General features: G+C 46.4%; 1 protein-coding gene across 7 annotated transcripts in view; it reads left to right on the top strand.

Annotated features, from left to right (window-relative positions):
- LOC138467533 (zinc finger protein 583-like) overlaps positions 1 to 13,105 on the top strand; it is a 667,149-nt gene that overhangs the window by 314,465 nt on the left and 339,579 nt on the right. For 6 of the 7 annotated variants that reach the window (XM_069607643.1, XM_069607642.1, XM_069607638.1 and 3 more), the window contains exon 5: positions 3,448 to 3,546. In XM_069607643.1, coding sequence (XP_069463744.1) covers positions 3,448 to 3,546 — 99 coding nt within the window. The remainder of the gene's footprint in view (positions 1 to 3,447; positions 3,547 to 13,105) is intronic. The other variant, XM_069607639.1, reaches the window with a different exon arrangement.

Raw genomic sequence — 13,105 nt, 5'->3', positions numbered from 1 at the left:
GGTGCAAGGTAGCACCTGTTTAGCGAGAGACTTTCATAGAGCGGACGGTTCTAGAGATCTCATCTGGTGCAATGGGAGAGAGGGAGGAGAGCATGGAGAGGAGGTGGAGTACGTAAGGGGGTAGGAGGAGGGAGCAGATGACAGAGGACAGGATGTCAAGAGCTTTGGAGGAAAACTGGCAGGCCAATGCGTAGCATAAGGCATGGGAGGGAGTGAGGAGAAGAGGAGATTGCGGAAGGATTGGCAAGTTCCTTGCAGATTTTGAAGAGTTTAGTCGTGTTGTTTGTGGCTCCAGAGATGCAAGCTTGGACATGAACTCTTCTTTTTTTAGCAGAGGGAGAAACGGTATTGCCTTTGTAGTAAGCGGCAGGCCAGTTTGTTAGGGGATGAGCAAGATGTGTGCCACTTCTGCTTTTCAGTTTTCTTTTTAAGCGGCTAAATCAGAGTCATGCCACGAGATGCATTTGGTGGCAGGCTTCATGTGGATCCTCATGGCAGGGGCAAGGATGTCCAGGGTGTTAGTGATAGAGAGATGGAAGTTAGTTGGTACCGAGTCCAAAGAAGGTGAAGGGGGAGAGATGAAGGAGGAAGCAAAGGCAGCAACTGACACACGCTTTATCGGTCGCATGATGGAGAAGGAGACTGGCAATTCAGGGGAGGGAGACTCGAGACAGGGAAGGTAAAGGAGAGGGGAGAGGGGTCAGACCAGGATAGAGAGGTAGTGATGGGGTTGGAAAGAGAGATGCCTGTCGAGATGAGGGCATCCAAGGTGTGCCCTGCAGAGTGGGTTGGGCCGGAGGGAAGGATAGCGAGGAAGAGAGAGTTGCAAAGGTCCCGGGAGTGGTGGCTACATCAGGGGAATCGAGATGGATATTGAAGTCCCTGAGGAAGATAAGTTTGGGGAATAGGCAAGTAGAGAAGAGGCGAGGTCAGCCCATTCCGAGAGGAAAAAGGATGAAGTGCCAGGTAGTCTGTAGATGGTAGCGAGAGTAACCGAGAAAGAAGGGGAGACAGACAGCCTACAGACTAGGCTTTCAAGGGAAGAGCAGGATTGAGTGGGATGATGGAAGGCAGGAGTCCACTCAGAGAAGATCACAGCCACTCCACCACCACATCGAGCGGGTCTGGGGTCTGATATGATCTTGTAGCCCTCAGAAAGAAGAGTGTTAAAAGCAGTGACAGAGCTGGCCTTGAACCATGTCTAATTAAAGGCGAGGACGTCAAGATCTTCAAGGAGGAGACAGACGTCAGATGAGTGTTTAATGGCAAGCCAGAGTTGAAGGTAGCTAAGTGTAGCTGGTGAGCCGTGTTGAAAGCTTTTTAAGTGGGGGGTGGGGGAGAGAGTGGTGCAGTGCATCCCCTGGAGGGGAGGGGATGGGGGATGGGGGATGAGGAAAGGAGGGTTGGAAGGCGAAGGGAGGGAGGGAAGTTAAAAAGGGAAGGAAGGCGCCTGTCCAGAAGGGGAAGGTTGGGATGAGAGCCCTGGGCCATGATGGTGCCATTGTGATGGACATTAATGATGCATTGGGAATTTACGAAGTGAGCCAAGAGCACTTACCATCTAGTGCTGCCAGTAATAGGTGAAGAGGAGAAAGTGGAGAGAACAGGGACCATATAGGGGGGGGGTCCATAGTTTATTTGAATGAACAGCAAAACGAAAGTCAGTGATAGTTTGTCTGGAGGAAGCATTTGTGTAGGTGTCTGCAATGGTCAGACAAGTTTGGATCTTAGGAGTGGCTTTTTGAGGCATGTTGATGTAGTCTGTAACAACTGGAGGGCTTCAGCTTGTACACTACTGATCTTGGCCAACGTCTCCAGAGTGTGGAGTGGTTTTACATTCAGGGTAACAAGTTATTACTTTTGTCCACCCAAAGGTATGGTTTAAATATATATACATTTTGTATTAAGTGTGTTTGGTTGATTACAAACCTTTCACAATTAGCACATTTTTGACAAAGAGATCAGACATAGATAAAAAGAAATCGTACGTAAAAAAAAAAAAGAAAAAAACAAGACAAAACAACCCTTAACAGAAATCTAACTTAAAAGAAGCCTCCAAATTGGGCAAGTGTTACTTAAAGAGTATTTAAAAAGCAAGTTTTGAACAAGTTCGAACATAAAAACACTATGTCTTTTTAGCTATACCAAATTAACTTTTAAATATAGTATCTCTTTAGAATTCATATATGATATTTATGTGAACAAAAGGCAATGCTCCTTTTATGAAATACCCAAGTGACTAGATATGTGTTCAAGGACTTGTAACAGTTAGTTAGGGCCAACTGCAGTGGCACCATAGTTCTAGAAACTCATTTGGATTAACAGGGTGTACACGCAACCACAGGACCACCACCAAACTCCAAGAAACAGTTGGTGGTTAAACCATAATATTGGGTTAGCTTTGGGCTCAGGCCTTTGTGACCTTGGGCTCATTAACACAGCAGCACATGGTCATGATGCTAAACTAGGCTAAAGTGGGCATCAGTGGTGGGAAAAGCACTTGCGTTCCTCAGCTTCCATATGGTTATGGAATGCCTTGTCTCTTGTGGTCCTCTTCTTTATGGTACCCTTGTAAATCACTGGGTCCAGGTGTCAAAGGCTATGCCAGAAAAGCAAGGATAAAACTAGGCTATCATGTCGAGGAACTGTGAAAGTAGTGCTACCTCAGTGTGGTAGGATGGGGCATTTCACAGCACAATCAGTGTGTAGATTCACCAAAATGTCCAGACATCCCAGGCACACTGGATGACCTGGTCCTGCTGCACCCTGACTCAGGAAATCCGAGGTGGTTGAGCAGTGCCATGCATGGCAATGTATGTCACTCACATAAGATAATGTCTGCGTGTGAGGCCTAACTACTTTGTGTTAGAAATGGTGCCCTATAAGTACAGCCTGTGCTATAGTTTTATTGTAATATCTCAAAATGATAGTAATTTACACCAACCATCTGGGCATTTCACAGCATTTACTCTTGACTGGATAAAACATAGTGCATCGTGTGAGCCCAGTCTTCTTGGTCCTAAAGTATCTGGGAGTGCACACCAAGAAATGTATCTGCATCCAGCTTTAGACATTAGAGCTTGTCAAGGAAAATAAAAAATTCAGGTTATCAGACAGGGAAAACAAAAAGATACAAGAACATGACTGGAGAGCTTCAGTTTAGATTTCTTTTGTTGTAATGATGAACTCTGGTTTTCCTTAATTCTTGCATGTGGTTGGGGTTGTTTTTGTAGGCCTGCATTCATATACAGGGATTCATAAACAAATGTTACAAATTACATGGGAGCTAAACAGATAAAGGTCAAGAAGAAATATATTGTCTTGTTTTATAGCTGCATGTTCTTGAGTTTCTAATCTAATTGTAGGCCAGTGTTTCAATTTGTTTCTTGGAAGTGTTTAGTTGTCTTACTGTGTCAAATGATTGTTCTTCTGTGTTTCACCCGATAGCAGCAGATCCAGTCATCACATCTGTGTTTACACTAAGTCGAAACCCTCAGGATGAAATGAATTTTCAGGAGCAAACACAGCCCGAAGAAGAGCACATGGGTAAGTACAAGTGATATGGTCAATCAGTGTAGGAGGTGTTTGGAATAGGGAGGACATGTGTGATCTATCCATCCAGCTTGAAACTGTGCTTTACGGTGCATGAATGACATTCATGAGGGCATTGTCTTCCAGCGTTATGTCTCTTTACCCCAAGTATCTACAAGGATGGCTACCAATAGTTTTATCAGTAGACATGATATACATAGATCCAAAATGTCAATAGAGTGTCAATTAAGCAACACTTTTGTAACTAGGTGAGAATTTCTCTCTTAACTAGTCAGAAAAGGAAATGCAGGTGATGTTGGCGAGAAAAGTATTCATCGCTCTGATTGTAGAGTACTGCTTGTTTCTCTTAACTGATATAGTCTGCTGCATTATTCTAGCTGATTTCTGCTGGCAGCATTAGGAGCGAACACAGAACATTGGTTGATCGCTTCTCGTTTGGCAGAAGCAGGATGCATTAAAATTGTGCCAGAGACGCACTTAATGGCTGCCAAAAGTAGGAGTCTTCCTTTTGATTATTGAATGTTGGAAGTGTCACTACTGCCACACAGTTATTTGGGTACAAAAGTTAACAAAGCTGTAACTATTTTCAAAAGTTACAGTTTTAATACTTTCTGGTGTAGGAAGAGGGTAGCTTGAGCCAATTGGAGTGAAACTTATTTATATTTTGACAGAGGGGGCACCATCTTTACACAATACACACTTATCTCATAAAGTATGGAGACGCTTTAGCACTAGATGACCATCATGGTTTACTTTCTACTGATCTCATTGGAGAATCTTTACTTCATTGAACACACAGAGAAGTATAAGGAGCTACTCGCATAATGTGATTATAAGAAAATATCCTAGAACTGCCTTTTCTTGAGCAAGCAAATGTATAAAATGTATTTTTTAAAAAAAAAGGGAATTAATGGTTTACATCTATTTGCACTGTTGAACAGACTGAACAAACGCAGCGGCAGTGAAAAGAATAATATTAGAAGGATGTGTGTTTGTTCTAAGACTCTTAAAACATCACAACATACAGCGAAAAGTACAGTACCTCCGATAAATGGATAATTGTAGACTAGTGAACAATTTGCTGGTTAACTTGCAACCTGGAAACATGGAGTGTAACCTTGGTGTCCTATTTTGTATCTGTTTATATAGTGCTAAATCTTGCTATTGCAAAACCATAAACATGTTTTATTTCAAAAGCATTGAGAAATTCATGGACACAGCACTGTAAAAAGTTATTATGAACCCATTCAGGGTAGCTGGTATAAAGCAACAGGGTGATAAGGTAGAATATCACAGTTTGGGGTGAGTTTATGGGTGGAGCACCAGTTGCACAGATATATGCAACCAGCAGGTCACAGAACTAGGTTTACCATCAAATGAATTTGGCCAAGGGATCATGTTCTTTTTCAAATGTGTCAGCTTGTCAATAGGATGCATCTTCCCCAACAAAATTAAATATAGTTGGAGATTTAGATACACTAAGCTAAACTTTAATGAAAAACACGTAGTGGAGACAATGCAGTGTTTTACAGTAGCAATGCCATAATTATTCATTGAAAAAGTTACATTTTTTTTAACTTTGTTTATTGGGTTTTTATATGCATAAGGGTACAGATACAGGCAAATAACAATTGTTTCCGATTCCCATCAACCGCCCCCTCCAATTACCCTTCACCCCCTCCCCACTCTTGGCACACACAAAGTTCCACAGTGCACCTTCGGATGAGTTATGAAATGCCTATTAGACGCAACTTGTGCGGGCCGTACTGTTCCAAGTAGTCCCCCTGAAAAATGTCGAATATTGCAGCCCATTCCAACGAAAACCTGGCTTGTTCCCCTTGTATGGTGTAAGTGACCTATTCTAAGGTGACGAAGTTCCACAGCTTATTAAGCCAGTTCGACAGCAATGGGGGATCTGATGACTTCCACTTACTGGCAACAACTAACTATGCTAACATGTAGAGGATATAAAAGGATTTCCTTTTATGTTTTGGGCACACTCTAATGTCCGGGCCCACTATTCCCAAGAGGATTTTCCCTTTGTCCCGATCTGCTTTCAGGTCAAACATGTCACATATAATCTTGTTAACTTCCTCCCAGAAGGCCTGTAGGACCGGGCATGTCCACCACACATATAGCCAGCCCCCCCCCCTCTGCCCCACACCTCCTCCAGCATCGATCCTGTATAGCGGGGTTCAATCTATATAGCCTCCCTGGGGTGTCATGCCAGCTCTCCTCTGTAATCGTGCAATCTAATGTGTTCCCCCCATGTAATCTGGAATGACAGCTTTTTTGGTGGGCGGGCCTCTATAAGAAACCTGTATATCTGTGAGATTAAATGTTTGTCCCCAGGGCTTGCTATTCAGAATTTCTCGAACGGTGTAAGGGGCCTGATCGCCTTCGCTCGATTATGTGGGCCCATAATCCAGTGTCAGACTTGGTAGTGAGGAAAGCGTTTGGACTCTTGTAACCCCAAGTAGTCTTTGCATTTGCCAAACGATTTGATTTCCTCCCCCTGGAACATATCCCTTAATTGTGTACACCCTGCCGCTCTCCAGTGGGGGAATGCCTGAGGGTTCAGGCCAGGTGAGAGCTGTGGGTTATCGAATAGTGGTGTGAAGGGGGATGGGATTGTCGTGATGTGGTGTAGCCGCACGGCTTGATCCCATAAGTTCTCCACTACTTTAGTTATGTCACTGTAATGGCTATTGCGTGGTCAGTCTGCTCTTGGCAGCCAGAGATTTTCTCCCATGCAGGGTCCTACTAACGCACTCTCCATCTGCACCCATCTCATATTCGCGTTATCCCCAAACCAATCTTTAATAACCCTTATTTGTGCTACGCAGTAATATTTCAGGAAATTCGGGAGGCCTACTCCCCCTCTACTTGGGGGAACATTAGGGTTTTCAGTGCAATTCGGGGTGTTTTGTTCGCCCAAATGTAATTGGAAATCAGTTTATGTAGAGTCCAAACGAAGGCTGTCGGAATTTGAATTGGGAGAGCCTGGAATAGGTAGAGGATTCGTGGTAGAAAGACCATTTTGATTGTGTTGATTCTCCCTAACCACAACACTGATAGTGGGGACCACGTCTGAAGCTGCGCCCGTATCTGGGCAGTCAGCGGATGGAAGTTAGCTTTGTAGAGTTCCCTTAGAGTGCGCTTGAGTACCACGCCCAATATACGAATACCGTTGGGGACCCACTTGAGTGTGTCACCTCTTTGGCCGCCATCATTTCTGCCCGTTTGACCGATAAAGTCAATATTTCTGACTTCATGATGTTGATTTTCAGGCCAGCTACTCTGCCAAACCCCTCCAGTTCCCGCAGCGTGGTGGGGAGGGAGGAAGCCGGCTCGGTAACAGTGAGCAGCATGTCATCCGCATATGCTATCAGCTTATGAACCCACCCCCCCAAAAGAAATTCCCTTGATTGCTTCTAAGCTTCGGAGCCGCAAGAGCAGTGGCTCTAAATGCAGCACATAGAGTAAGGGAGGGATGGGGGTGCAGCCCGGCCTCATACCCCTGTGGAGTAAAACTGGAGCGAAAGATGACCATTCACTAAAAGCTGTGTCGTAGGGTGCGCATAGTTAGCCCGTATCACCATCGCTATAAATTTAGTGCCGAACCCCATAATGTGGAGTGTATTGAAGAGAAAGGACCATTCGACCCGGTCGAATGCCTTCTCTGTATCCAGTGTGACCAACAGTGCCGGGTCTCTTCTTCGCAACCTTTTCTAACAGATGGCAAATTCTCCTGAGATTATCGTGAGTTTGGCGACCCTTAATAAACCCGGTCTCATCCGGGTGGATCAGTGTCGACATGAGCTGTGCCACCCTATTTGCAAGGATCTTCGTATAAATCTTAGGGTCTGTGTAAATGAGCACAATAGGGTGGTAAGATCCACAGTTAGTGGGGTCTTTCCCTGCTTTGGGGAAGAGGACGATCGTCGCCTCTTCAATGGAATCTGTAGTTTTACCCGTAACTGCGAAAGAGTTGAAGAGGGCCACCAATCTAGGAGCCAGGATTGCCCTAAACCGCTTGTAAAAGGAAGCTGGGAACCCGTCTGTGCCCGGCGACTTACCGAATGGGAGGTTCGCTATCGCCAATAACACTTCCTCACGTTTAATGTCCTTCTCTATGGTATCCCTGTCTAAGGCTGTAAGTGTCTCTAAGGACGTATTCCTCATCTTTGATAGTCAATATCCAGCTTCCGCTGCTTTTGATTTTTTTTTTTCAGCAGAGGGCACTGTGCATCGATGCAGTCGACTCGATGTCTCTAGAGGGCCTCTGTCTCGAGGATGATGTCATCAAAAGTATATATAGCACGCGCAGCGCCCGTTGGCTTCAGTTCTGTTTTTCTGAGTAAGCTTACACTTCGAGCACTACGACGCGCTTCAATAGTTTCATTCGCAAATGTGAAAATGTCTACTTCGAAGGGATTGTGTCCTCCGACGTATTCCTTATCTTGATAGATCATCTCCAGCTTGCTGGCCTCAGAAAACGTTTTCAGTAGAGGGCGCTGCGTGTCGACGTCCCTCGAGCCGATGTCCCTCGACAGCCTCCGTATCGGCACCGACGTCATCATATGTATAAATAGACTCGCGCAGCGTCCGTTGCTCAGTTCCGTTTTTCCGCGCTTTGTGGGCCTCGGAATCGCGTTGCTCAGTTCGTTAGTCAGAAAATATATTCTTCATTATTCCTCGAGAATACCAACTCTTACTCGATGGCTTCCTCATCTGAACCGACGACTCCACGGTCCGGCTTCAAAAAATGTCGAGACTGTGGAAAGAAAATGTCATTAACAGATCCTTACAGGTTCTGTTTGTGGTGCCTGGGATCGGAGCACCAATGTTCGGAGTGCGAGGACTGCATGTCCATGACGGCGAAAGCCTTGAAGGAGCGTAAGGGGAAGCTTGAGAGAGGTAAGACAGTTAAAACTCCTTTGAAAGTTTCCTCGGCAGAGTCGAGACATTCGTCTCCTCGCCGACACAGGAAACATTCTCGTTCTAGGTCTCGAAGCAGTTCCCACCACTCTTCGAGATCCAAGCATTCAAGTAAGAGACGTCGAAGATCCCCTTCCTCGTCTTCTTCTTCTGTTTCTCCGGAAAGAGTCACCTGCCCCACAAAACATAGCTCTCAGGCTGAGTGCGAGGAATTCCGTAAAGGATGCTTAGCGTCTTCGAGAAAGCGGCCTCGACCCCCTCGAAGACAGCTAAGGGTGATACCCTGGGCGAAAGAGCCGAAAAGTCGTTGCACCCAGCGAAAGAAACTACTCGAGAGCCTCACAAACCCTCGAGCAAAGGCACTGTGCCATCGACGCCATTGTCGAAAGTCCCTTCGACGCATAAATCTGCATCATCAACGCCAATATCGAAGGGCTCATCGATGCATAGGTCGATCGAATCGATGCCGTCTTCGACGCCGACGCCGAAAAAGAACAAACCCACGGCCGTCACTACCTCACAGCCAGTGGTCATACCCAGGGCCTCTAACACGACTTTGAGGTCATCGATAACCTCGAGTAGGATTCCGATCCTCTTGAGTTCTTCGAGGCCTCTTCCAATCTTCTCAATGCCTTTTTCAGTGTTTTCGAAGCCTTTAACGTCCGCGTCGACGACGTCGACGTTTTCTCAACCAATTATGACAAATGTAGCCCATTCTGCTCTGGAAATGGGATTTAAGCCATTTGCAAGGTCTGATCATTTCAGGCCTTTGTCTTCAATTTATGAGGAAGGGGAGGATTCGGATCAAGAAAGACCCTTTGGGTCGCAGAGATCGCAACACCTGAACCAGAGGAATTTACCTCTGAGGAAAATAGGTTAAAGGATCTTCGAGAATCCTTACATGAGGCAAGTGGGTTCGATACATCCCCAGAAATAGAATTTGCCAAACCAGACCCAGGGGAACATGCTCAGACCCCTTACAGAATTTTAATGGCAAGAATTATAGAATTCATGGGTTGGTCTACACCTTCACCTGCATTCCAACAGGATGACTTTACAGACATTTTAGTTAAAGGCCCACAGGAGGATCCTGTGGTTCCATTTCACGCTGCATTACAAAGAAAGATATTGGCTAACTGGGAAACTCCTGAGGTTATCCCGGCGGTTAACAAAACGTTATCAGCCAAATATAGGGTATCTACTACTGACCCTGAAGTTTTGTCTAAACATCCAACTCCAGAGAGTCTGGTTGTCCAAGCATCAACTGCATCAGGCAGTAGATCGGCATACCCTACTGTTCCACTATTAACAATCTATTAACGCTACTTGTACGCTCGCAAGGTTCAGCCATACACTTTGGGAGTGTGCTTCATCAGCGGCTGACTGCCTCCCAGAGGGAGAAGAAAGGGAAGCGTTTCTAAACATCATTAAGGATGGTAAAGACGCAATGTGCGAATCCCTTCAAACTGGCATTGATTCTGCTGACAGCATCAGTAGGGCCATGGCGGCAAGTACTACAACCCGCAGATTTGCATGGTTGCGAAAGTCTGGGTTTGCTTCAGATGTACAAGCCAGACTTTTAAATATGCCCTTTGACGGCTCTTCTTTGTTTGGTAAGAAAAAAGTTACAGGCATCCAAAGCAGCAGCAAAATCCCTGGGAGCTGCAATCCGTCAAACGCCATATCGCCCCTCAGGAACCTCTAGGAGAGGTAAGTCCTTTCGCTTTTATTCCGCATTCGGAAAAGGCAGAGGACAGTTGGTTCAAAGAGGTCAAAAAAGATTCACCCAAGGTGGACGGGGTAAACATACAAAAGCCGCAGCAGCAGCAGGTGCCTCTTTACCCTCGGCACCTGCATCAGCCGCCTCTAAATTACTCTGAGGACTCTCCTCACAAGACACCAGTAGGGGGCAGGCTAACTCAACATCTGACGGAATGGCAGGCTATTACGTCAGATGCTTGGGCATTGGAGACAGTTGCCCAAGGTTACTGCCTGCCGTTTTAACGCATTCCTCAGAGTCATCCACCGGGGAACAGCTCTCGGAAAGTTCCAGATCCGCTCCTCTTGCAGGAAATTGTAGACCTGCTGGAGAAAGGTGCCTTAGAACCGGTACCTGTAGCGGAGAGGAACAAGGGCAGGTACTCCCCCCTACTTCCTAATACCGAAGAAGGACGGAGGACTGAGACCGAGAATTGAACAAGTTCCTCAGGAAGGACAAGTTCAAGATGGTAACTCTCTCTCAGATCCTTCAGGCCCTCCAGCTCCAGGACTGGCTGGTATCTCTGGACCTTCAGGATGCTTATTTCCATGTGACAATCCATCTCAAACACAGGAAATACCTGAGGTTCGCAATTGGCGGCTATCATTATCAATTTCGAGTTCTGCCATTTGGGCTGACCTCCGCCCCGAGGGTCTTCACCAAGCTAATGTCGGTAGTGGCTGCAAGTCTAAGGAGGGAAGGGATTCACGTCTACCCCTACCTGGACGATTGGCTGATTAGAGCTGTATCTCCAGAAAAAGCTCAGATCCAGCTAGATTATGTCTGCCACTTCCTTCACAAACTGGGCTTCTCCCTCAATTTAAAGAAGTCACAGATGATGCCATTATAGAGACTCCAGTTCATTGGAGCGGTCCTGGACACTTCCCTGGGAAAAGCCTCGCCACCAGAGGTGAGCGCTCAAGATATTCTGCAGATGGTCACCAAGTTTCAAAATGCCCAACGTCTCCCAGCCTTCGACTTTTTGAGGTTTCTAGGCCTCATGGCATCCTGCATCTTCCTTGTGCCAGGGGCTCGCCTGAGAATGATATCTCTTCAGTGGGCACTAAGAACACAGTGGTCGCAATTCTCAGGGAGAATGACAGATCTCCTTCAGGTTCAGGACAAGGTGGCTCGAGACCTTCAGTGGTGGGCCTGCCAGGAGAACATCTTGAAAGGAGAACTGTTTTGGCAACCATGGCCAGAGATAACAGTAGTCACAGATGCCTCACTCACGGGGTGGGGTGCCCATGCCAACGAGTTGACCATCAGCGGTCGTTTGTCTCCATCGGAGTCCAGATTACATATCAACCTGTTAGAGCTGAGAGCAATCAGACTAGTGCTGAAGGCTTTTCTGCCATCTGTACAGGGGAAAAATGTCCTGATAATGACGGACAACACAGTGGCCATACACTACCTCAACAAAAGAGGAGTCGTAGGATCACTGCCTCTATGCAGAGAGGCGATGTAGCTCTGGTTTTGGGCAATCCAAGAAGGAATCTCTCTATCGGCAGTTCACTTAGCCGGAGAGAAAAACTTGACAGCGGACGCTCTGAGCAGGCAGAGTACAGTCTCCCACGAGTGGGAACTAGCTCAGGAAGTCCTTCAACAGATCTTCACCCTTTGGGGAACCCCTCAAGTGGATCTGTTTGCCACCAGCATCAACAGGAAGTGCGATCAGTTTTGTTCAAGGGAATTTCCCCCGAGAGGAGCTCTAGGGGACGCTGTCAAACTTATAAGGGAATAGGGGTCTCAATCCCCTCTTCCGAACCACAGAAGCCAAATAGATTGACCCCTCCCACCGTGGTTGGCACGGGCGCCTGAGAACTGATATCACAGGAAGCCACGTGGCAGCCAATGGGGGGAAGATGGAGTTAGGGAAAAGGGGATGGAGTGACGAAGGAAAGGAGGGGAACATACACAAGCAAATACATACAATACAGCGATATCCTGAACCTGTACCTCTATTTCCTGAACACCTAGCCTGACCTCATATACCTGTAATGACCTTGCTACATACAAACCATAGGAGCTCTCTAAACTCCACTTTGCACCTCACAGAACATAAGCGGATAACCTAGAACATGGACTTTGAACATAACATAGGGCTTGAACATAACGTAGGACTTGAACACACATAGATTGGCTTACAAGCTAAATGGCACAAACAAAGGGGTGTCCCTTTTTATGAAGACACGAGACACATGGCCCGTCGGGCACAATGAAGCCACAAACAATGATTTAGGAAAAAAGACACACAAGAACATGCCCTTGTACTGTGTGGACCCATACGTGTGCTTTGAATAGTCTCTATATCTATATATAGCATGTTTTCTCCACATGGCGTGTCTAATGCATGGCATGTATTTTAGGGCATGTTACATCACACACTCACTGCCGCGTTGAAGTAATCAATTAATAAACAAAGTAATCATATAAAGTAAGCATATAGCAACACTGGGGTCAAAAACACTTAACTGATGGTTCCGGATGCCTCACAAGGACATCCGGACCCTGAAGAGCGATGCCCGAAGCTTTTGGGAGCCCGCTTCACCGCCGCGGCCCGTGTTTATTCAGCTGTTCGTCACTGTCGCGGCCCGGGGAAGCTCCATCAGTCCTTCGGCGTCTGAGAATTTCCGCATGCCTGCTCCTAAACTGCCGCCGCCCGTGCTGAGAATCATTAATTACCTGCACTGAGGCACGGGCGGCGGCGAGTCTTAACAGTTGCTGCTAATGAGCAGCTGTTGTAGCGCGCGATAGGTGAACTACACACTTCCCAACGCCTCATGGGAAATGTAGTTTATCGCCTCTTGCAAAGCAAGAAGCGCCGACCTGTGCCTTTCCTCAGATTCCTGA

Source organism: Ambystoma mexicanum, chromosome 4q (genome assembly GCF_040938575.1).
Source record: "Ambystoma mexicanum isolate Mex_15411 chromosome 4q, UKY_AmexF1_1, whole genome shotgun sequence".
Taxonomy (NCBI): Eukaryota; Metazoa; Chordata; class Amphibia; order Caudata; family Ambystomatidae; genus Ambystoma; species Ambystoma mexicanum.
Note: the sequence above shows the minus strand (reverse complement) of the source record. Positions and strands in the feature narration are given on the sequence as shown.